General features: G+C 30.5%; 4 protein-coding genes across 5 annotated transcripts; 1 reads left to right on the top strand and 3 right to left on the bottom strand.

The window, feature by feature from the left end:
• Positions 1-772: 772 nt before the first annotated feature.
• LOC108782264 (uncharacterized) lies at positions 773-2,356 on the bottom strand. 2 transcript variants are annotated; one of them, XM_018550482.1, is made up of 3 exons: positions 2,020-2,356; positions 1,335-1,550; positions 773-1,005 (listed from the first exon to the last, which is right to left on the bottom strand). In XM_018550482.1, the coding sequence occupies exons 2-3, from the start codon at positions 1,449-1,451 to the stop codon at positions 814-816; spliced, it is 309 nt and encodes a 102-aa protein (XP_018405984.1). In that variant the 5' UTR covers positions 1,452-1,550; positions 2,020-2,356; the 3' UTR covers positions 773-813. The 2 variants fall into 2 exon arrangements, with proteins under 2 accessions (XP_018405984.1, XP_018405985.1); XM_018550483.1 differs by having other exon boundaries at positions 773-966.
• Positions 2,357-7,217: 4,861 nt separating this feature from the next.
• qua (villin like protein quail) lies at positions 7,218-14,974 on the top strand. The gene is made up of 9 exons (XM_018550478.1): positions 7,218-7,355; positions 8,581-8,697; positions 9,559-9,899; positions 10,733-11,214; positions 11,702-11,985; positions 12,547-12,733; positions 13,187-13,435; positions 13,523-13,819; positions 14,606-14,974. Exons 1-9 carry the CDS (start codon positions 7,218-7,220, stop codon positions 14,953-14,955), a joined length of 2,445 nt encoding a protein of 814 aa, XP_018405980.1. The 3' UTR covers positions 14,956-14,974.
• Positions 14,975-15,177: 203 nt separating this feature from the next.
• Positions 15,178-17,488, bottom strand: Prosbeta2 (Proteasome beta2 subunit). The gene is made up of 4 exons (XM_018550479.1): positions 17,352-17,488; positions 16,538-16,717; positions 16,148-16,463; positions 15,178-15,467 (listed from the first exon to the last, which is right to left on the bottom strand). The coding sequence occupies exons 1-4, from the start codon at positions 17,411-17,413 to the stop codon at positions 15,192-15,194; spliced, it is 834 nt and encodes a 277-aa protein (XP_018405981.1). The 5' UTR covers positions 17,414-17,488; the 3' UTR covers positions 15,178-15,191.
• A 1,529-nt stretch (positions 17,489-19,017) lies between these two features.
• Positions 19,018-24,239, bottom strand: LOC108782258 (lipase 1). Its single transcript, XM_018550476.1, has 7 exons — positions 24,045-24,239; positions 21,254-21,452; positions 20,712-20,826; positions 20,301-20,544; positions 19,643-19,801; positions 19,390-19,474; positions 19,018-19,042 (listed from the first exon to the last, which is right to left on the bottom strand). Exons 1-7 carry the CDS (start codon positions 24,237-24,239, stop codon positions 19,035-19,037), a joined length of 1,005 nt encoding a protein of 334 aa, XP_018405978.1. The 3' UTR covers positions 19,018-19,034.
• Positions 24,240-24,925: the final 686 nt, after the last annotated feature.

Below are 24,925 nucleotides of genomic sequence, written 5' to 3'. Positions count from 1 at the left end.
TTGGAAAATTTATATTCAATTTAATACATTTCACGTTTCCCAAACGGTTCACTCAAATTTTTGTATTAATTTAACACAAGATGAGCATGTTAGAAACAAAGATTGTGAAAATTAACATAAAAATGTAACATTTCGTCATGCTTTAGAAGCAAATTGTAGAAGTCTCTTGAATCTCTTGAATAAAATTAAATTATAATATGTTAAATTAATACTCGAATTTGTTAAATTTAAAATTTAATATAAAGATATTTTAAAATTGAATTACAATCAGCTCAAAAATAAATTAACAAATTAAAATTAACAATAAACCTCCCAGGTCAAGAATAAATTGAGCAATAATGGTTGTTAAATATATCTATAAATTTGTTATAATGATAACATTAATATACGGTGTTAATATACCGTATATTAATATATCGTATATTAATGTTATCATTATAATATAGATATATTTAACAACCATTATTGCTCAATTTATTCTTGATCTGGGAGGTTTATTGTTAATTTTAAAGATATTTTAACAAGGTTTTGATACAAGCACAAAAATATTTTTACTTTATCAAATTTTAAGACTCATTATAATCATAAAGAATTAAATTATTATATCACAATCAAAAATTCATATAAATATTTTTTCTTATATTATTTTGTATTTCCTTTAATTTTGTGTTTCTTTTTTATTATTTAATTAATTCGATAAAAACGAAAGAAAATTGAGTCACCAACATTGTTTGAATATTAAAATGAAATCAAATCTAAAAAAATAAAATTATGATTCGAAAATATGTAAATAAAGTTAAATAAAAGTATGCGCTACGAAAGATCCTTGCGATACAAAGTGCTTGCAGGAGCAGCCTTTGTTTTAATACTTTTCAGTTTCCTCGCGAGTCGGACCGATTTCCACAGCCACATTCGAGAATCCTTCTTCCAATACGGTGCGATATCCGCAGGGGAATGTCTGGTACCCTGCAGGATAAATCCTTTTCTCAATCCTTTCCTACGAGCCTTAATTTTTAATTTTTTTCTGTATAATATGATTTTTAAATTAAATGTGTGTGTATAATAAATCTCTGTATATATCTACATACATATATAAGAAATTAAATATACGAAAACTATATATTTCAAATTCTTATCCTGTGTATATTAATATATTATAATATTATTATATATGTATATATTATACTTTTTTAATATTCTTGAGAATATTATTTAATTCTCTTTGAATATCGCTGACAATATTTTTTTACATAAACATTGAATTTTAAAAACTCAATCTGTTTTCTGAAAGATGAAATTATGGATAAATTATTGCTAAATGAAGACGTTCGTACCTGGAAAATCAAGATTTCTGGTCCCTGAACTACCAATTGAAAAGTAGATTTTTCTCTTGTCTTAAAAACTGGAATAGTTTCCTCCTGCTCGGAATCATTGAAGTAATCCGTCTGCATGTAATTTGTTCTAAAGCCTGGGTGATTCGTCGTCTCAAGCTCCAGACTCTCCAAAGCGGATGTGAAATTCTCAATATCCTTGTAAGTTCCAATTCCAACCTAAATAAAGCAGTTTCATCAAAAAGCGTAATTGTTTTTTTTTTTTTTTATTAAAGTGTTTAACTTGGATGGATATAAAATTGAATAAAGAAAAACTGTACATCGGCTCGTAATTTTCAAAGAATTAATTAAAAATTATATTTATTCTAATTTATTCATTTTTCAATACAGAATTTGTAATATATAATATTTATATAGTAATATATTTATTATTTTTTAATTAATTTATCATTATGTATATTATATATATTTTTTAAATTTGTCGATTCATTAAAAATTTATTTGTACTTTACGGCCATTTTAACTCAAAATTAAGTGAAAAATAACATTAGTTTTATTAAAAAATTGAAACTATAAATCTAACGATTAAATAAGATTGTGTTATAGTTATAATTATAGATGGAATGAAATTATTTTTAGAAATTTAATTTATGAACATATTTAATTTTAACGTTTCAACACAATGAACCTGAACTCCTTGGGAGCAAACGTTATGGTCCAGAACTGCGGCAGCGACAGCATCCTTCGTCCTGGCCGCGGGATGATCGTTCTCATCCCACTTCAGGTTCTCGACTGTCCGGAAAGAGAAAGCGGACGTTGTATGTTACAAGGAGGTTTGCAACGAGCATCTCTCTACTTCGATGTACCGCTCGATTGATCCGATTCCTCGTTTCTCCAATCCATCCTCGTGCAGTCGAAGAGTGGTAAGACGGAGGCAGCTCTCTGACATTTGTCGAGACTCACATCCCTCGCTTACCGCCTCCTAGCTGTCAAGGAAAAATGCGCGGTGAGCGCACTTTGTTTCAAGGACCGGATCGAACTGAATTTATATGGTTTCAGGAAACTCGATGCCTGATTAAAAGGTACCCTCCTATATGCTGGGATTATATAGTCAGAGAATAGTATAAAGAACAACATATATTTATATTTACGTCTTGTATGATATAATGCAATATAAAATTTAAAAAAAAATGAATATTATTTTTTATATCTTCTTCTGCTAAAAAAATATATACACGCGTGTTAACTATTAACTATAATATGTTACGTATGTATATTGTCATGTCATTTACATTATATTGTATAGGATATGATTTAAATAACTTCAACTCTATAAAAAAAAATTCACTTCAATTTCATATAATCTTGAGACTGTTATTTTTCAATATTTTCATTGTTATTATGTGTAGAAAGTGAGACAGGATTCTAGCTGATATTCAACGAATATGTTTTATAATTAATTTACAGTAATAATAATAATAGTAATACTTCGAATCACACATATTATCTTATAGGAATTTGTCACAATTGTCTGATTTGATTTTCCTTAAAAGATGTTGCTAAACACAAAATTCTAAGAAACACATTTTTTTATATTCAATTTGAGATTTAGGAGGTCAAATCTCACAGATTAGATATTTAAAAAATATTTATCTCTTAAGAGAAATTTTTGTGATTGACAACATATATAAATATATGACTATTTATTGACTTACCAAATTCAAATTTAATCCATTATTATATACAAGCTCAGAATAATTTATATTTCTATACTTAATTTTTATAAATACATATAACTTTTATACAATTCCATCAAGTAGCTTTCATGAACTTTAATATGATTTTTTTTTTTTACTTGAATTGTCTTTGTACATTTTTTTTTAACTTCCTCTCTATATCTCTGTCCGATGACGATTACAATTTCTTATCCCATTCCCATTGATTCCCCCAAGACCCAACTCAGCTTCTTACATTCTTAGGTGAAGCGCGTTTAACGCACGTAGGAGCGGAACGGGCCGCGCGCGAGAGGCCTATTACGTGTTCTAGGACGTGTAATAAACCGCCGTGCTCTATCTATCCGTGGCGAGGTAACGTTGGAAAGGCAGCGGACCTCGGAACAGGTGTGCACGTGTGTGCGTTGTGCCTCACGGCGAGATCTCAACGGACCTCTCGCGCGCTCGCGCTCACGTATATTCATGAGGCCGCAGCTCGTCCCGGGCCGCCTGCCGTTGCCGGTCACGGCTGGCCGGCCGGAGTTCCGGGGCCCACTTCCGGACACTCGGCTGCGGCACCGCACACCGGTGCGGTCTCGTTTTTAGCCCGGGGAATATCAGTTGTTCGCAGTGTACAGTTAGCCGCCGCGCATTATACGCGAGCCAGAGCTCGCGCGTCCTGCTCCTTCGCGCGTGTCCCTCTCCGCGTGGTAGAGGCGGTTTAAATGGGCCTCGGCTTCTTCGAGCCGCGAGACACCTCAGAACAATGGACTTCCCCAGGCGGGTGAGTGAGATCATTCCATTCGCGAATTGCTCTCAGATCTCTACGATCGCACGAGGATACGGTGTTTTTAGAAGATCTTCGAATCTTATCTAGAAATTTAATATTAGTATTGATCAATTAATTACTTATTTTAAATATTAAAAATATATTATTGTTCAATACTTTTTTTTAGTACTCCAAATAAATATTTAATCATTGTTTTTCAGTAATTAACTAATCAGCAGATTTCTGTAAGGGAGGGCGCGTTAAATTCATACTGTCGAATTATATTCAACTTCAATTATTTTCTATGCAAAATCTGTTAATATCTCTTGCGTCAAATTTATAAAAAAAATTAATTGACAAAAATAGTGTTTCTATACCAAACATATAATAAAAACTCAAGAAGGAAGTCGTAAATGTAACTTTGACTGCGTGATGGAGAAGTAATGGTAAATCGATTTGCCTTAAAAAGGTATTAAATGGAAGTATGAAGTATATTTTTTATCTGAATAATGTTTCTACATAAAATCTATTAATATTTCTAACGTCAACTTTTTGAAAAAATTATTTGATAAAAATAGTTTCTACAAAAAAAAAATGCAAGGAAGAAGATCATTGCACTTTTGTTTGAAGAAATGACAGTGAATCTATTAACCGACCTTTGTATTTCTTTAGTTGGTAGATAAACCATGTCAAATACCTTACAATTACACAATCCTTTAATTAATTCTCCGGAATTGACGCCAAAATCAACACAATTACTGACGTTGTGTCTAAACCCCATACTGTACAGACGAGGCGTCCCTTGAATAAAGCGTGGAACATTTAATTTATGTAATGAAAAGTCATTAATTAATTTATATAAGAAATTAAAGGAACCAAAATGAGTTTTTTATAGCTCATATAAAAAAAAAGAATTAATGTAACAAATGTATATTTTAACTTAATGTATATTTTAAAATAATCTAACTTTTTGTAGAACATAATCCCTCTAAAATCTTTAAAGTAGAATCTAATTCTAAAGAATATGACAAAGAATGATAATTGAGTCAGTGCTGAAAGAGTGACTCAATTGTCAATTATATTAAATGCGAATGTTAAATTTTAGTTTCCCATTTCAAAGATTAGAGAGATTGATATTGAATATAAAAAACAAATTTAGAATTTTATTGAGAATTAAAAAGGAAATAAAAAAATCGTATGTCAAATGCCCCGAAATTCTATTTCGCAATTCCGCAGCCTTCACATCACCTGTTACACCACCGTCGTTGAACGAATGAGTCGCTAAGAGAAAAAAACCACTCGTTCTCTCCTACGAGAGAGATTCGCGGCAGGGCAGGTCGCGGTCGAGCGACCACGAATTCTCACCTTTTGCCACGATTCCCGCGCAGAGAGATGTGAGCGACAGTTGCGACTTCCTGCCCTGTCGCACCACGGACGATGATCGTCGCGGATGATGCTCGGGCCGCGCGTGTGCGTGCGTGCGTGCGTGCGTGCGACGTGCGTGAGGCGAATGCGAGATGCGCGGGCCTCGTGTATGAATGAATCGCGGTACTCGCTCGTGCACGCATGCACGCACACACGCCGGAGGAACGAGACCAGCACAATGCGACGGCGGTCGGCAGCAGCATAATGGGCCCCGTCTTACTGGGATCCGATGTGGTTACAGGTCAATCAACTTGAGCCGAAAGCCAGCGGCACAAAAGCCGCTCATTTTCCTAAGAACAATGACAATAATGCGGATCGCAATGAGAAGCCTTTCGAAAAAATCATTCCCCTTGTAATCCATTCGAAACGACTTTGGTGGCACAAATGTCGTCTACAAACATCATAAAAGTGTCAGAAAGGAACTCAAAAAATCCTTCAAACAAATTCTAACGTTATTAGATAACTAAAATTTTTTAATTATTATTCACTATTTCATGCGGCATCAAGAAATAATGATTGGAATCATTTTACATTTTAATCCGTTAAATAATTAATTTGTTAATTAATCCTTTGTAAATCGATGAGAAGATATGAACCCTTACAATAAAAGTTATAACTCATAAACTGTGTTATTTTACTAAGAAATATTAAATATAAATTTAATACAAAATATTTAAATAACAATCACATTATGTTAAATTAACACTCGGATATTTTTAAAATTTAACACAGCATTTTAATAGAAACTTGAATGGATTGTTTCTAACATAAATACAAAATGTTCTTTTACTGTATAAATCCTTTGTTACAAATTACTACTCTTTTAAAATTCAATATATTTAAGTTACATTTAAACTTATCAATGTTAAAAATCTCCTAAAACCAAATTTTACGATTATTTTTTTAGAATTTGAATTAAAAGATTTTGAAACCAGAATTGAATTCAGCGACTTCGAAAATCCTTAGAAAGGTCTTCAAGTTTCTTGTCCTCAAAGAGTTAATTAATCATATAACTTAATTAAAATAATTAACTAAACAAACAGAAATGATAAATTCATATAGTATAGATTTTAAAAATGCATTTTCTTTGTAATTTGAAAGAGACTACTAAAAGACTTGAAAGAGATCAAAAAGACTATTTTGACTACACCAATGTCCATAAAAGCATTGTATAAGAATAAATTATTTGGCAGAATCCCAAAGTTCCTTAAATTCTTCTAGTAATTCTAATATATAGCAATTTCATTAATTACAATACAATACTTCGTAACCATGTAGCGTCAAGAAGTGGATAACTATTTCACATTTTCATCCAAATAATTAATTTGCTAATTAACTAGAATAATTAACAAAATTAATGAAATTGACGAGCTTGTGTACAGCTTTCCGATTAATCGGACAATAATATAAATCAAATCGAACTACGTTACATTAATGAATATAGAAAGCTAAATTAAAGCAAACTCCTTTAATGTTTTAAGCGCTCTTCTGACCAAGGCTGCGTGTGATGCGTCAAGTGCATCGAGCACATACTCGAGTGCACCTGCGAGGCGGAGATCCTCTCGCGAGCTCTGGTATCCCAGTTTTCAGTTCACTCGCGAAGCGCGTCCGCTGCAAAACTCCTAAGCTCGCGCGCTCTGCAAATGTTATATCCGACGATGCTTTCGCGCAGGCAGGAATTAATTATCATTAATTACCGCACGCGTGCGCTCATCGAACGGCCTTAGTTTTCGAGTTTTTCCAGCAATATTCCGCGGCTATCTCGAGCATTCATTTGAGTGCCTTGACTCCTCATTCTCGACACGCGATCGTTATAGAGATACCACTGTCTATCGAGAGCCTCGTCTCAACACACGGCTTGTCCGTCATTTTGCGGTGTATCATTTTTTTAACGCGAGAAACAAAGTGCGATTAGAAAAGCTTTGAATCGTCAAGACGAGAGGAATTTTTAAACAATCTTGTTATCTATTGTGGACAAATATGACAACCATGCTGTACCCTGAAATTTTAAATACCGTCCCGCAGGATGACAGGAGCTGTCGCAGCGATGATTCCGGTGGCGAAGTCTTTAGGAACATCCCGAAGAACAGTAGCATCTTCCGAGTCTGGAGGATAGAGGTAACTATTAATAAAGATAATTACAATTCTGAATAATATTATAACGCCAAGATATTGAAATATTTTTCAACAACAGAAAATAAAAATTAATAATTAAGCAAAAAGGGGCTATAAAGAGTCAGCGCGAAAGATATGTCTTATTAATATTCGAATTTCAAGATCGTTTTTGTTTGTTAATAGAAAATAATATGCATTGCAGCAATAAACAAGATTATACATGCACTGAAAAAAGTTTATTAAATGTTAATACATATTTCTTTAAAAAGTGTTAAGTACGTGAAGTTATTCCGGGTTATAATGACTTTGTACCACATTGTTCCAAAGCAATATTGTTTTATTCCGAGTGATTCAAGACTGAACAGTTTATGTCTTTTTCTTCAATTACTCTTAATTAGTTATGTACTTAATTATTTATTATTTAACTATTTTTCTGTCAAATCTCATTAAATATTAATTAAATTATTATTGACGATTATTAAGTCTTATCTTATTTGTTTTTTAGTATCCATTATATTTACTTTAATTACTCTCAGGATGGTATCCATAATCGGTTCTTATTTCAAGGCTGTCTTAAATCACGAATCACTCAGAATAATCTATATCAGTTAGCATCTTCTTAAGATGGCCTGCGAAAAAAAAATATATATATAGATTTAATATAATTAAATACAAATTTTATTAAAATTTAATATAATACTAAGTAAGATCTTAATAATGATTTTAATAAATTTGATTTTATTATTAAAACCTTATAAGATTTAATTTAGACCATATAATGATCCATATTAAGTTATATAAGACCATATTTAAATTTATTAATTCAATTTATTAAAACTTGTTAAGACCATATTAAAACATATTAATTCAACTTATTTAAAACTTGTTAAGATTTAATTAAATTATGTAAATTGGACTTTAATAAGATTTAATAAGGACTTATTAAACTTAAATAAGTTGTTAATATAAACTATATTAAAAATATATACATATTCGCATTTATTTATAAGGTTATATAAAGACTTTATAAATTTTTTATATGAATTTTGATGAAATCCTTATAAAGAACTTATAAGACTTTTATTTAGAATATATTAACTTTTTTTTCGCGGGGGTTTTAAAATAAAAACTGACTATAAATATCGAATTAGATTTAATTACTGTTTCATATCGCGTTTACGATTCGTTTCGCTTCATTTGGCATTACGTATTTATTTTTGTCGAACAGGGTCTACGCGCGACGGTCGTAAGCAGCAACAACATGGGCCTCTTCCTCTCCGAGTCAGCGTACATTGTCTATGCCGTGTCCCCAAAGGACGGTGCACTTCCTTATCCGGGCATGCCGGTATACTTTTACTTCAATTGTGTTGCGTCATTATGAGAAAAACTGTACGAAAGCGTGAGCACCGTCTTGTCTAACAAAATCCACGCCCTGGATCCCAGAGCATAATTTTTTTTCAACTTACAATTCTTCAAGTTTGCCATTGAAACATTCCTCCGCAAAGAAAATGAATTTCTCGCGCACGCGATTACACCGTAACGCATAAGAAAACTTCATTAGAAATTAAAAATTGGTACTTGAAAGAAAAGAAATCGCGGCGTTTAAATAACTCAACATTATGGAAGATAAACATCCATTTAAGTCTTGTTTTCATCATTCTATTTCTATTTGCTTTATTATCTAATTGATATATTGCTCCTTTCAAAAGTAACAGAACTCGAAGAACGTGATTTTCAAGTCATTACCATGAATGAGTTAAATAAATATTATTCTTAATCATCAACAGTGAACACACTTAACTTAAATAAATAAGTAGTCAAAGTCTTAATAAAAAAGTGTTCTTTTAATTATTGCAAAACAAAAATAATAAAAATGACATTTGATTGTGTTAACTTTTTGTCAATATTATTTAATTATTTATAGTTAATAATTCTATGTCAAATTAAAAAATAGTTTTCCACTTTATCTAAGTAACACTTAACTTTTTTCACTTTTGAAAGAAATCTAATACTAGCCAATTTAATATATTGATTAAATACAGTAATTAATTACTTTATTTTAAATATTAAAAGCACTATTATATGTAGTGTTTTTAGTACTCCAAATAAGTAATTAATTACTGTCTTTCAGTAAAATAAATTGACCAATATTAAATTTCTCGTAAGGGAAAGCAAGAGAATATGACTTCTTCCACCTTTTTGATAGATCAAGGAACTGAAAGATACCTCGGTGGTGCGCGCCATCCATTTCTGGATTGGCGCTAATTGCGACTCGACGGTGTCCGGCGCCGCGGCGCTCCGCGCCGCCGAGCTCGATTCGCAGACGTCGGCGATGATCCTAACGCGCGAGGCGCAGGGCCGCGAGAGCCCGCGGTTTCTCGCCTACTTCCGGCAGCGACTGGTCGTGGAGAACCTGCATCACGAACCACCCGACTGCACCCTGCACCGCGTCTCTGGAGTGGCCGTGCCGATTCTGACCGAGCTAAAGAGAGTCCATTGGGAACACTTCAGCTGCCGAGACGTCATCCTGGTGGACATCCGTTCAAAGTGCGTGACGGTTCAGGACAATCGCGTACTACGCGACGCGAATAATTTTACGTAATTACCGGATGATGTTGTAATCCACCGGTGAAAGTTTCCGCCTGCAAAAAATATGCCTTCCGAGAATTAACCATGAGTAATGATAGATTCGATCCCTTTTAGCATCTATATATATGAGGTTTAATCTATACTATCTAAAAGAATTTTATGATTTACTTGGAATTGTTAGATATTTTGGAAAAAAATTTAATTCCCTCATCCCTGTCTTGTCTTAGATTTAGAAACTTAAAAATTATCGTGTTATCACATCTTTTAACTTTCTTATTTCATAATACAATTCAATTTTCTTACTTTGATCTTAAATTTTAATAAGCTTTTAAAATTTCTAACAAACTTTATATTGTTAATATAATAAAATAAATAGTATAACACATAATAAATAATACCTAAGTAATAATTTATAAACTTAAAAAATGACGTTATATCAACAGCATTATCTTAATTGCAAATAATTTTATTGATTCAATAACAGTATTAATGAAATAAAAATAAAATATTACTACGAGTAAAACAAAAGCACTGTTTGATTAAGCGTTATTAAATTGACAATTTTCAATTAAAAATAAATTGTTGATATAACATCATTTTTTTCAGCGTAACATTGATGCTCTCACACATAATATAACTTCTTTCATTTTATCAATATTCTATTTCCTTAATTCAATAATTATAATATGTTTTTCTATTATCTTTTACAAGTGAAATAATAAAAGTCCTACAATTTTTGTATATGTACACTTTTTATTTTACAAAAAATAATTAAAAATACTCACTCACAGGGGTGTCGTCTTTCTATGGCTCGGGTCTTTGTCAGATCCTTTACATAAACGCCACGCTGCCAGTCTCTTGGAGTCCCGGAAAGAGAACAACAACGGCCGTGTAGTAGTAATCGAAGATGGTTACGAGCAGACCCTGCCCATCAACGACAGGGAGCTCTTCAGCAGCGTGCTCGATCCCTCGGCAAGGGTAGTGGCGCCCGATCGTCAGCACCGTGTCAACCCTCCGAACCCCATCAGGCTGTACAAGTGTAGCGAGCAGTCGGGCAAGTACAAGGTCGCCGAACTCAAATCTGGCCCAGTTCTGCGCGGTGATCTGACTTCTGGTTCTGTGTACTTGGTTGACCGGGGCGAAGCCGGCGTCTGGGCCTGGGTGGGCCGCGATGTTAACGCGCGAGAAAGATTGGAAGCTGTGAGAAATGCGCGGGGTTTCATCAAAAAGAAGGATTATAGTGACGGCGTGCCGGTGGCCAGGACGACGGAAGGTAGAGCTAGATTTGTTTTATCGCGTCATAAAATGTATATCTTTTGAAAGCATATAGGATTATTTACAAATTTCTTAACCCCTTGAGTGTGAGATCTTAAAATGCAAAAGTGAATTTAAAACGTATAAATTATTTTCACATATAGATAATAATTTATATATTAAAGTTTTCGAGGTCCTCGAAAATAAAAAATAATTTTCGAATAATCTTTATAGAAGAAAACTATTAATTCCATGATAGAGTTGAGAATAAATGCAAGTAGAAATGTAAAAGACTCAGCAGTCAAAAGAAAAAAAAAAGAAACGATAGGCATGTATATAAAAATGCAAATTAATATAATTCGCGAACGATTGAAATAAAATTAAAATAAATGAAATAAACTGACAGAATTGGGCTAAGGTCTTGACAACTTTTAGATTTTTTAAAATTATAAAGTAATAATGCTTCGACAGACAAACGAAAATAAAATGAATAAAACAAATCGAAGGTCACGAACCAGCGGAGATGAAGGCGTTGTTGAGAGGGTGGGAACTTTCAAAGATGAGGCCGTTAACTTTGCCGGTGAGTTTCGAACCCGATTACATGAACGAGAGGCCCAGGATGGCAGCTGAGTGTCAGCTGGTGGATGACGGGTCAGGTGAACGAACCTTGTGGAGGGTTGAACTAAAAGAGGGCATGGTCCAGGTGGAGGAAGATAAGGGAATCTATTACGCGGAAACCTGCTATGTGATGATGTACAAGTACGGACAGGGACGAAGATGTCGAAGTATTGTACGTGGAGCTTTTTACTGAATACGCAAAAATAAGAATTCTACAGAATTTCTACAGATTAAATAAGTTAAAGATACTAAAAAAAAGAGGAGAAAGTTTTTTCTTTTCGTACACGCAATTCTGCGCGAAGTATTTAATTATTAAAATCCCTAGTAAAAAAATTCAACATATAGTATATGTCATAATTATTCTTACAAATTCTTCATATTTAAAATTTATAAAAATTTCTGAAAAAATATTTAAAAATTCTTCAAATCTTTTTCGAAAATTATAAAATAAAAAACCTTAAAATATCTAGAATTCAACAAATTTCATAAAAAATTTCAGATAAAATATGAATTTATCTCAACATTTTTGAATGTTCCAATCTATTATGTCAAAAATTTGAGAAATTTTTTTTGCAACAGAATTGCAAAATTATATAGAAATTTGGAAATTTATGTAGAAATTCTAAAAAATTATATGAAGAATTTTTAGAAAAAATGTTGCCAGGGGGGTATTCATTTTATGGTTGTAATTATTGTGAAAAATTTCAGCTATTATAAGGTTTCTCTTATCCAGGTTTACTGCTGGGAAGGCGTCCACTCAGTCAAAATGGATCGAGATGCTGCTTTAACAGTGGCTTGCCGTTTATCTGAAGAGACAAATGCGCAGTTGGTGAAGGCGGCCCAAGGCAGAGAACCACCTCATCTCTTGCAGATCTATGATGGGAAGCTCAAGATACTCGCCGGACGTCACCGTAATTCACGTACGGTGTTCCTATTATTTGATTAAACAAAAGTTTAAGGAAATAATTTAAAAAAATATATATATATACACACATATCCATAATTAAAGATAATGAGTAATATCAATAAAATATATAAAATAATAGCAAATTAAAAGTTTTTAATAAGAACTTTTGACTTTTAAAAATCTTTTATTTTTTTTGACGCTCTCAAGAGAATTCTAATTTAAATATGAATTAAGAATTAAAACTGTCAGACTTAAAATAGATTGTTTTAGTTGTGTTTTGAATTGTCTGTTTGCATATATTTTTATATATTATACTGCAAATTAAAATAAAATATCAAAAAAGTTTGTACATTATGTGAAAAAATATTTAAATTGACATTTAAAAAATTTAAATGAAATACATAAAAAAAGAACGTAGAATTCAAAAATATTTCTATTTTCTATAATAAAGATTCTCGATTTACAGCGCCAAAAAAATATTTGGTCAGAGTATTCGGCTCGACGCCGTACACGTCAAAAGCTGTGGAACGCCCATTACGAGCAAGTAGCTTGGACTCCAGCGCGGTGTTCATCCTCTTCTCCGGCGCCCCAATCGTCTGGTGCGGTGGCAAGAGCACTGGTGACGCGAGACAAACGTCGCGACGCCTTGCACCTAGAAATGCGCCTCTTATTACCGAGGGTAAAGAAGATGACGACTTCTGGGCCGAACTTGGAGGTAATAATTAATAAACCCAACGAAGAAATAGAATGTCTCGAGTGTCTTTCTAAGATCATATTTGACATTATAATTTGTACTCCTCAGGAAGAGGCGTCTACAGTACAGAGACCGAAGATATCGGCGAAGAGCTAGACAAACATCTATTTCAATGCCGCACCGAGAATGGCCTCTTCGTAGGCGAGCAGATCCTTGGATTCCGACAGAACTCTTTGATACCGGAAGCTGTCTGGCTGCTAGATGCTGGCAGCGTGATCTGGGTATGGATAGGCAAGTTCTCCAGCCCGAAGACACTGCAAGAGTGCGTTGAGGATGCCATTATATATCTCTACACTCATCCTGCAGGTCGAAATCGCAACACGACCATTTCCGTGATCAGACAAGGTAAGTTCCAGGCAATGCAAAATCAATTCAAAAAGATCAATAACGTTTTTCCTAAATCAACAATTTGTACGTAATAAAAATTTAACAAGAAAACACAGGGAAATTTGTCTCCAATTTTGATAAGCTTTTAATATGTTGTAGTCTAGATCAGAGACACATATTTTTTTTATACATCCATTTGCACTTTTAGGGGGCAAAACCTAATTAAAATTCCTTTTGAAGTAAATTTGTAAAAAAATTTTTAATAAAATTTTTTATGAATCTACCATCCGGGTTCGACTCCTGGCCGAGGTAATATTTCTCGCAATAAGAATTATTTTCAAATTTTAATATAGTTTAACATCGATATAAGATGCCAAAAGAGCATCAATTAATTATTAAATTGTTAATAAATTTAATTCGTGATAGTACTGCGGTATAGTTTGTTAGAGTTGCGTTTCAAGACTGACAATTGTTCGGTGCGCAGTTTAGAAAGACTACATATATCAGTATATAAATTCACGCGAAATTATATATAAGCAACTAAGATTCAAGCTAGACTTTATTATAGGCTTTGTTTTTTATTCAAAGGAGCACTTTATCTCCTAAAGTGCGAATACACATATAAAAAAACACATTCCTTATTTTGGCTTAGCACACACACACACATTAAAAGCTTAGTAAAAAAAATCAGAGAACATTTCTGTTTTTTCTTGTAGTAATGGCTTAAAATTTGGCAAAAAAATCTTTTAATTTATATATTTTTTACATTTCGTAGACTATATTTTTATTTTCATCGTTTCTTAGGTTTGGAGCCAGCTACATTTATCGGGTTGTTCGACAATTGGAATCATAATCTGCTAAGGGATTACAAGCCGTTCGAAACCTTCTGCGCTCTGTTGGAGGATAGAGATCAATTATCAAAGACGCAAACGACCTCGAAGACTACCACAGATTTTGACAATTACATCAAGTACCCACCGGCGATGCTGAAAAGCGAACCGGATAATTTGCCGGCAGGTGTAGACGTTAGACGCAAAGAGATGCACTTGACTTACGACAATTTCATCACAATCTTCAAAATGGAACCCGTGGAATTTGAAAAATTACCGACCTGGAAGAGACAACGCCTCAAGCAGGCTGCTGGACTCTTCTAATAATGTTCTTTTTTTTACTTCGATTTCAATTCAAATATTCCATCATCCCATTCACATCCCATATCATATTTCATATCCCATTCATTATCTCTTCCCTTTTTGGAACCGAAATTTAAAAATTATACATTTATCCGGTAATATTTTTATTACAAGACCGAATTGATTTTTAATCGTTAAGTCTCATTGTTTGAAAAAATGTATTTATTATTATATAGAACGCTATTAAGTTAATGGTTTCATGCAGACGTGTCCATCGCTTCGGATTCGATTGTGCGCACCGTCTCCTCCTCCACGATGATTGGCTTAATCGTTTTCGTGAGCACCGATGTAGTACCGGACTTATAACGATAACTGATTTGCCGCTCGCCTTTTACGCTGGCGGTATCATACGGCCGTAAATATTCGACATTGTTCTTTCGAATGATGCAGACATCTACGTTGGATCCTGATGCAAGATCGTTGAACACACCCGCACGAATAGCATCTGCCACCAATTTCTTCGCATCTTCTTCCTAAAACATATTCATTTTCTGAATTCGAGAACATGGAGTTTTTAATATAAGAAATAGTTTTAATATATTATTTAATGCAAAAAGATATATATGAATATAGAAAATAATTAATACATATATAAATATAAATATATAGTAAGATCAATAAATTTTATAAATAATACAATAAATTTTTGTCACCGTTTACATAAAGTTATAAATATTATTTTAGATACAATATTATGTAAATATTATTTTAGACTTTAGATTTGCCAAATGTTTTGGGATATTTTCTCTGTATTCCCCATCTTATGAATATATTACACATATTTTTAAAGAAAATTAAGAAATTACGAAAGATTAGATATTTTTCTATATTGCATTTAAAAGTAATACAAAAAATTTAGCGATTATTGTACAGAGAACCTGGATAAAAAATTATTTTAATAAATGTTTTTTAAATATAATTAGAATAAAATGAAAAAATGTACATTTAAACTATAAAATTATATTGTTAAGCATAAATATTGACCTCACTGAACTATTTCATGAGTACATAATGTTAATTTTTATATGGTATTTTTTAATTCCTAATCATTTTTTTAAAAGAAATTATACACTCAATACATCTTTAAAATAACACAGTATATATAATTATTTCAAATCTAGTATACTCGATTATATGATTAAAAACTCCATACCGACATATCAGGCTTCCATGTGCTCTCAAGTACTGACATAGCAGCTAGCGAGCCAGATCCCATTGTGGTATACTTCAGCTTCTCTGTTGAACCATGAGGATAAATGCAATATAGCTGAGGTCCGTCAAGATCAAAACCTCCCAGGATAAGAGCAGCACCAATATGACCTTGATAACGAAATAGCATCTGTTTTATCAATGTGTTGGCAGTGCACACAGGCACGATACGGCCAGTATTCAGACGATGTAGTTCCAATTGACTAGCTATCATCTCTGTAGTCATTTCAGTGTCTGCAGCTGTACCAGCTCCGCAACAGCTAAAGATAACTTATTTTTAATACATTACTCATAAAATTAATTTTGTATAAAGAAAGAATGCTATGACACTTACTACATATTAGGAGCAAGATAATGGATCTTCAAGCTGTATTTGTCAGCTACAATAGTGTCCTCGGTGGCTCGTGTATCACCACCAAGAATAACGCCATCCTTGTATACTACACCTGCAATGGTGGTACCTGTTTTTTTAGCTTTTGGATTATCAAAGCCTTTTTTAACCAAGAAATTGTTCCTGTATAAAGTAAATAAAGATTAACAGAATCAATAAGCTTCAAATTAAACCTATTAAATATCTATATAATATTAAATATATCATATTAATAATATGAAATACATGAAATTTATAATTTAAAATAATAATATACGTCTAAGATACATATTAATGTGTATGTGATAAAAACAAAATTTTAATAATTATTTTATAGAACCTTTTTAAACTTTTAGAAGTTGCTGCTCAATTTAATACTTATATTAATTAATGTGATGTTTCTTGATATTTATTAAGTTTTTCAATTTGTATAAAGAATCTGAGAAATTTTCTAAAAAATTATTAAGATATTCAGAAATTCTAATAAATTCTGAAATTTACATAAAAATTTTGATAAACTATATAAAAAAATCCGAAAAAATGTTTTCATCAAGGTAACTCATTCAAACACTCATTCCAATATTTGCATTAAAATATTATTTCAAAAATCGCCATTTTACAAGAACAAGTGATTACTAATATTATATGATGTTATATGATGAAAACTTCGTTTTAGAAAATACTACTGTATTATAATGTGACACAGCAGTATACATTTTTAGGTTAGCTAGAATAGCATCGAAGTTATAAAATTTTTGAAACAAGATAAAGTCTTCACCTTTGGCAGAGATCAAAAGAAAAACCTGGCGGTAAGATCTCCGGTACGAGAAGCGAACTCATAATTCGTTTTGCGTATCAAATAGCGGCAGTCAAAATCACAAAACTGTCAAAAATGACACAGCTATATACCAAGTAACACACTATCCACTTTGATTAGTTTGATTGCGATTAGTGCCATCTGTCATCAGCCATAGTAGAAGGAAATCATTTCTAAAAATAGCCAATAAGAATAAAGAACGTGATGTACCGTCATATTACCGCGGTTATTTAAATTATGCGTTATGTCAAAATAAAAATTTATTTTCCACAAGTTTTTTGAAAACGGACCCAAGTAATATTATGTAACTCTCACTCTCTCACTCTCTCTCTCTTATATAAAAAACATATTTAATTATAGAATTTATATAAAACTTTATAAATAGAAAATTAATTGATATATGAATATATCAGATGGATATATCAATTAATTTGATATTTAAATACGTTCCTATTTACTTTTTCTAATTAAACTTTTAATCCTATTAAAAAACATAATATAATAAGGATTAATTTATTCAGTATATTATGTAATATAAATTAATACAGAGAATATTGAGAAATAATATTCATTTAATATATTATCTTTTAATGTATGAAATACATTTTTATATGTTGTTAGCAGATGTTGTTAGAAGATAATTTTCGACAAAAAAAATATTATCATAATGAGTATAATAATACTTTTTCATTACTTTTATCATAAATTATAAAAGTATAATTTGCATTTTTTGTTAACAATTTTATAACAATTTTCCTACAAAAATAGATATTTTTTATACAATTCAAATGTAAATAAATGTTCATGACATAAAAGTATAGTAATATATATAGGTACAGATTATTTTGATTACTTCATCATTGATATCTACATCTCATTATTAAATTTCTGAAGTAGTTCTATTATTCGATCGTATACTAGAGTTTTGATATCAATGGCGCTTATAAAATCGAAATGATTTAATAATTTATTTTCCTCCAGCAGGATGACATTCGGTAGATGTCTACATGTTTCGAGGACATTCTGAGAACATATATAAGTATAAAAGACAATAAAATTAGTAATAATAATTTTAGAAGTATATAAGCAATTATTTCTTAAAGGCTATTTTTATACTATAAATAATATAATGTAAATTGAAGAAATGAGCGATAAATAAAAGAAAGGAAGACAGAAGAAGGAGAAAAAGAGAAAATTAATAAGGGAAAAAAATATAAATATATTCCGTGTAATTATATAGATGAAAAGAAAAATAATCTTAAATTATTTATAAAGAAAAGATATGTTCATTTTTTTATCCAAGTTAACTTTTTATAGCTTACACGAAACAATTAAATAAAGAAAAAATTAAATAAAGCTTTTGCTATAAATATTCTATGTATGTATAGATAAAAGAATATATGTATTATATGCATACAGGAGATTAAAAAATTTATTAATTTTGTTAATATATACATTTCTTAATCAAAAAATGTTTTAATCTTACCGCTTTTGTAGCAACCATATCGTTAGCGCTATAATATATAGCCAAAGGTACAGTAACTTTGTTAAGGTTATATATTATAGGAGTTATCTGACCATACTGCATATAATTGCCGAAATATCCGTAGTCATATGCTTGAAATTTCTCTGCAGCAATCAATATTAGTTATCTACATAAATGAAAATTATAAAGAGTATTTGCAAATTTTAATTTTAATTTGAGTATAAACATAAGATATTATGTGATCGTGAACAATGTGCTAAAAAGAATTAATTCAGCCGATATATATATGTATCTTATATATATCGATATATGTTATATATTATATATATGTATATCTTATATATGTATATCTTATATTATAATAAAATATAATTTTAGAAAAAAGTAAACATAAAAACTAAAAATATTGAAAGTAACACTTTAAATACAATTTAACGCACATTTCTTTCTTTATAATTAACATAATAATTTATATTGTTCTATATTTTCCAAGAAAAAAGGAATTATACTTACTTGCAATCATGTTTTGAATATAATGATCTAATGATTGAACAGAAGATCCTGCCGGATAATTCGATAATACTATCGGTATTATCGTCTACAACAATAATACTTTAATTAAAAATAATTTTAGTTTGTTGTATATTAAAAAACATAGTAACATATATAGCAAATCATATAGTATACTTTATTTTATAATTTTAATTATCTTTAAAAAATGTGGCAGTGTTACAATTAGCAAAAACGTGTTAAATTAAAGGTGTACAGTATTAAGTTGCGCTGGATCGGATCCGGCAATTAGAAACATTATTGCAATACAGACAGCTTGAGTAACTTTGTTATCTGCACACAGCATTCTTCCCATCGTAATACTCATTGATGATAAGGAGCCTATTTCATATATTTCATTAGAATCAAAAAATTCCTAATAAACAAATATATATAAAAAATGTAACATAAATGAGATACAATAAAAATCGTACAAGATATAATATAAAAAAGAAACTAAAACATAGTATTATAATAATTATATAGATATATATTAGTTTCTAAAATGTACAATGATTAAAGAATAATATAATAAGAAACAATACGAAATCATTAAAATGTTTTGTTTACGCCATCTTAAAGTACCAACTTTTATGTTTAAAATATATTTTTTTAACGCCGTACGTTTCTTTTTCACTTACAATGAGAGATAATCTCTGCGTAATCACATAAAGAAAAACATTTTTGGCACAAAACAGCAGAAATTACGTCGAACAGTGTTATATCACGTTAATAATAAATAGTAACAAAATATTATTTTACTAATAAAAATTTAAAATTATTCTCTAATTAGGATAGTATCAAACAAAATTTATACGTATAAAATATATTTGTATTTCTCTTAAAATATAATTTTGATATCTTTTTATTTTTACCTTAAAGTTTGGTAACATATTATGAAAATATTTCAGTGGCGGAGACGTTTCTTTCCAAATGGCGATCGGAGCAAGACAGATTCCCAATTTTATCTTTGCATTGTATTCAGGTCTTATGGATAATAAAACGAACAATTCGGTACCTCCCATCGAATAACCAATGTAATGCAAAGTTTTCTGATTTGTGACATTAAGGACATAATCAATCACAACTGGAAGATCCTTCGTTCCTATCTCGTGGTAGCTAGACAGTAAAAGTAAAATAAATATATGTGTTATAATAAATAAGTGAACACTATATATATATATATAAGTAATTATAAAATTAATTAAAATATTTTTAACAAAAAGTTGAAATTAATAAAAAATATATATTTTTTTAAATAATATTTATGAAAAATAAGATTTTACCTAAATTGCCAAAAGTTCTTGTTTTGTGGAGACAATTTTATATGTGATCTGCAATAAGTATTTCCCCTGGAATTTCCGAGCCATACATCATATCCTTCATCAACCAATAAAAACGCTAGAACAGAAGGTAATATGCAATTAGTTCTTTTGTTTATCGAGAGTATTATCAAATTAATTTATAATAACTTATTTTGATGTGAGACTACAATAATTTTGCTCTTTATCATTTACACTTATAATGCTTTATTACAGATTTCTTATTGATTCTGACAAGTATTATTTATTTTTTTCATTTTATTTTTTTTTTATTTCATTTCATAATTGACATTTCAATTTTTATTTATACCTATCATAGAGAAATATAATTTGTTCCACATATCGTAAAAGGTTTTACGTAGACTTAGAATAAACAGAAAGTAAAAAAGTGAGGAAAGTCAATTAAAGTTTATTTGCTGCATAGACGAAATAATTTTAAATCCAATTAACGAATTAAATATAATTAATGGCTATAATGCATCATGTAGTGATGCATGATCACTCACCAAGATCTTTGCCAGGACCGAATAATACCCAGATATCAGATGAGCAAAAGATACCAGCTTTAAGAAACACAACTGGTTTTTGTTGTTGACCCAAATGTAAAGGAGATCCTGATATTCTATGTATCACCAAGTTATAACCATCTTCCGTTGTGACGTAATGTTCCTCAGCAGCATAATTATATCTCTCTACTAAACCGATCTGCATAAACATATATAAAAAATGTTACCAATAATTCCAGACTTTTACAATAATTTTAATAATAATTTTATAATATTTTGGCATTAAATATTTTTCATAATATGCTTCGTAATACTTTTTTTTATATAAAATGACGAAGTTTATTTATTAACAAAATAATATTATATTTATAATTGGATACAATTGATCTGTGCATTAACAAAATAAAAAATGTAATATTATATATCATAGAAATCATAATTTTAATAAATTAATTATCTAATCAACTGGAGAGTAGATGGTTGTCATAAATAACTCAATCACTGTATTACAGGACATTTTTTTCTTTATTCAATGATAAATATTAATTAATAGATTGTTGTAGATCGCTGATGTATTTGATATTAATTTGTCGTATACTAATTGTTTTTTCCAAGAGTATTTATATATAACGACATTTAAAAAAATTAAGATAGTTTTTTAAATTCTTATTTCCTAATAAGAATTTTTTTGCATTATCCATAATGTAAGATGTAATGATGCACATAACGGTTGAATATAATTTAGGACTAATTTTTTATTAAGTACCTATGGAAAGTTTTAACTCGTTACTATTACATCTGGTATCATCGCGATTTCTCTGTAATCATAGAAAAAGTTACGTTTTGAATAATTCTTCCCTGGTGAAAATAAAAATCTGTGCGTAAAAGTTAATGTAAGGAGAAAGTAACAGCAGAAGCGTAAACAAAGTTTCGTTTACGCTTCTACTACTCTCTACTTATGTTACGATTTTTATTTTCGCTAGGGCTGTGTAGTTATATAGTTAATCATTATAACACTTTTAATTTCTAAAACCGATCTTGTATTAAATTTATGAATTCCATCTATTTTGTCCATGCCTTCTGTAATATTGCCTTAATCAGTTCTTGTGGAGATGGCATCAGAATTACATTATTCATAAAAAAAAAATTTTGAAAGAACTATAAAGTGCATGAAAAGAAAAAAACGGAAATGATTATAATTGAACAACTCTTTTAACTGTTCGATCAATATACAATTTTTTTGTTATTTTCAACCACATAGAATGGAATTTTCTCAAAAATAACAATACAACAAAAATCATAAATATAAAATGTAGCAGGGGAAGAATAAATACAAAATTAAAATATAAAAAGAAGGGCAAAAGGAAGCAAGCGGAAAGAAAAAGTGTGATTATGATTAATATATATAGTTTCTGTTTCTAAATTAATATAACTTGTCAATTTTGTTATCACCCTATATATATATATATATATATATTGAGAACGATACGATAATTATTTAACAACTGAAATATTACAAAAGAAGAATCAGAAATGTTTGCGTGGGTAAGTTAATGGTGTCACGTTCGGGTGCGTGTCGTTTGCGTTCAAGCGGCGTTCGGTACAAATCGTACGCATAACAGACAGTCTAACAAAGAGAAATCACAGACTTTTGCTTATTTAAACAATAGGAACTTTATTAACGAGTATAATACAAAGTAATGTCTCAGGAAGAATTCACGTCCTGTCAATCACAAGTCCAGAGATAGGGATAAAACAAACTCGATTTTCATGCGATCGGTCACGAGTTAAACTACACAGCACGAGAAGAATGCTTCGGGTTACGTGAACATATCGTGCAAAAATATAATTCTTACAAGAATTCTGATCTACTTTTTAACACATATAATAACAGAGCTGCTCCGTGAAGTCGGCACCCCTAAATGCGAATTTTGCTAAAATCATTATTGCATTCGTTTGTCCACTGTTTGTCCACGTTTGTCCACCCGGTATTTTCATTTGTCCACCCTCCAAAAAAAAGTTATACACAAAAAAAGATTGTAGTACCCCCAAGTGATGATTTTTCATTATTATGAAAAATATAATAAAAATAGTATGGACGAACGAAAATAATGGGTGGACAAACGCGGACAAACAGTGGACACACGAATGCAATAATGATTTTATCAAAATTCGCATTTAGGGGTGCCGACTTCTCAGAGCAGGTCTGTGAAGTTTGCACCTCGAAATGCGAATTTTGATAAAATCATTATTGCATTCGTGTGTCCACTGTTTGTCCGCGTTTGTCCACCCATTATTTTCGTTCGTCCATACTATTTTTATTATATTTTTCATAATAATGAAAAATCATCACTTGGGGGTGCTACAATATTTTTTTGTGTATAACTTTTTTTTAGAGAGTGGACAAATGAAAATTTGTATTTTGGCGTATTTAGGATAAACTCTGTATATGAAAATACACAATTATTTATTTCTATATATGTTATATATACATATATGTATGTTGTGTATTAACATATATATATTTATACATATATTTACATATATATTATATTTATGTATATTCTCATATAAAAAAATGTAATCGATAAAATATATTATTATCAATCTTGAAACGTATCTTAAGCTAATTATATTCACTTTTAATCAATATCGTTTTGTCATCACAAATATCGTGCTTATATATAAGATTTACCTCCGATCATTTTAAATACTCTATTATTTTACCAAGCATATCTTCAATTTTTATATAATTAAACAAAATACATTAATAAAAGACAATCTTACTTACGAAATCCAATGTAGTTACGTTGCTCACTGTTTTGACTTGTTCTAGCTTCCTTACTCTCACTATACCGGGATCCTTAGGAAACAAATAGTTGAATAATATCTTCCGAAAGGATACTAAATCTTCTCTAACATGTAAACTTGCTTCCAGCAACACTACTGTAAGTAGAATTACGAATGAAAGTTTGTCGATATTCATTACGATATCGATACTTGAGATTATGTCACTATAACTTGCAACTCTCTACAGTATTATATGATATACCTGACACGTGACATAATATACCGTGCAGATATAAGGATTATACAAAAAATTAAAGCTATACACGATATTACATAAATAATTTACATATGTATTTGTTGTATTATATAATGAATTTTACGGAGATCGCAGGACGCAGTAACACACTAAGATATTTATATATGAATGATAATCCAAGGGTCTGCGTCCAGCAGAAATAGCAGTTTTGAAACTATTGTAATAATCTTTGATTTGATTGGTTAATATATTTAGATTCAGTATAACGATCTAAAAAAGCAAGAACCAATTATATTTGAAGCCTGATCTACAATTGCATAAACGTAGTTGTAAGTGATCGTAGTCGTAAGGATCCTCCAATCATAGTTGGAAATTCTCTTCGTATTCAATTATAATTGGTCAATTCTTACAACTACAACTTCGTTTACGCAGTTGTAGGAAAGATCTTACAACATGTTGCAAAGCTACTTTTTCTGCATTCATTAACGCTACTTTAGTTTCGCTAGATTCCTCGTTCCGCTCTCTAAATCTATCAATAGTAGAAATCTACAAATGTAGTATTAGTTAGTATTAGAATATATTTATTAATTATTTAATTTTTTCTTAATGTAAATATCAAATAAATT

Source organism: Cyphomyrmex costatus, unplaced genomic scaffold, assembly GCF_001594065.2.
Source record: "Cyphomyrmex costatus isolate MS0001 unplaced genomic scaffold, Ccosl1.0 scaffold998, whole genome shotgun sequence".
Taxonomy (NCBI): domain Eukaryota; kingdom Metazoa; phylum Arthropoda; class Insecta; order Hymenoptera; family Formicidae; genus Cyphomyrmex; species Cyphomyrmex costatus.
The sequence above is the reverse complement of the archived record's forward strand: the minus strand, read 5'-3'. Positions and strand labels throughout refer to the sequence as shown.

What these genes read in the sequence shown, in the direction of transcription:
- Prosbeta2 (XM_018550479.1), bottom strand. Translation starts at nt 17,413, where the DNA reads ATGAGTTCGCTTCTCGTACCGGAGATCTTACCGCCAGGTTTTTCTTTT. An exon ending in TATCTTGCTCCTAATATGTA is followed by an intron (nt 16,464 to 16,537) that starts GTAAGTGTCATA and finishes AGTTATCTTTAG; the next exon opens with CTGTTGCGGAGCTGGTACAG. An exon ending in CATGGAAGCCTGATATGTCG is followed by an intron (nt 15,468 to 16,147) that starts GTATGGAGTTTT and finishes AATATGTTTTAG; the next exon opens with GAAGAAGATGCGAAGAAATT.
- LOC108782264 (XM_018550482.1), bottom strand. Translation starts at nt 1,451, where the DNA reads ATGCAGACGGATTACTTCAATGATTCCGAGCAGGAGGAAACTATTCCA. An exon ending in CAGAAATCTTGATTTTCCAG is followed by an intron (nt 1,006 to 1,334) that starts GTACGAACGTCT and finishes TTAAAAATTAAG; the next exon opens with GCTCGTAGGAAAGGATTGAG.
- LOC108782258 (XM_018550476.1), bottom strand. Translation starts at nt 24,239, where the DNA reads ATGAATATCGACAAACTTTCATTCGTAATTCTACTTACAGTAGTGTTG. An exon ending in AAGAACTTTTGGCAATTTAG is followed by an intron (nt 20,545 to 20,711) that starts GTAAAATCTTAT and finishes TTTACTGTCTAG; the next exon opens with CTACCACGAGATAGGAACGA. An exon ending in ATCCAGCGCAACTTAATACT is followed by an intron (nt 19,475 to 19,642) that starts GTACACCTTTAA and finishes TTATTGTTGTAG; the next exon opens with ACGATAATACCGATAGTATT.
- qua (XM_018550478.1), top strand. Translation starts at nt 7,218, where the DNA reads ATGACAACCATGCTGTACCCTGAAATTTTAAATACCGTCCCGCAGGAT. An exon ending in CTGGTGGACATCCGTTCAAA is followed by an intron (nt 9,900 to 10,732) that starts GTGCGTGACGGT and finishes ACTCACTCACAG; the next exon opens with GGGTGTCGTCTTTCTATGGC. An exon ending in CGGACGTCACCGTAATTCAC is followed by an intron (nt 12,734 to 13,186) that starts GTACGGTGTTCC and finishes CTCGATTTACAG; the next exon opens with CGCCAAAAAAATATTTGGTC.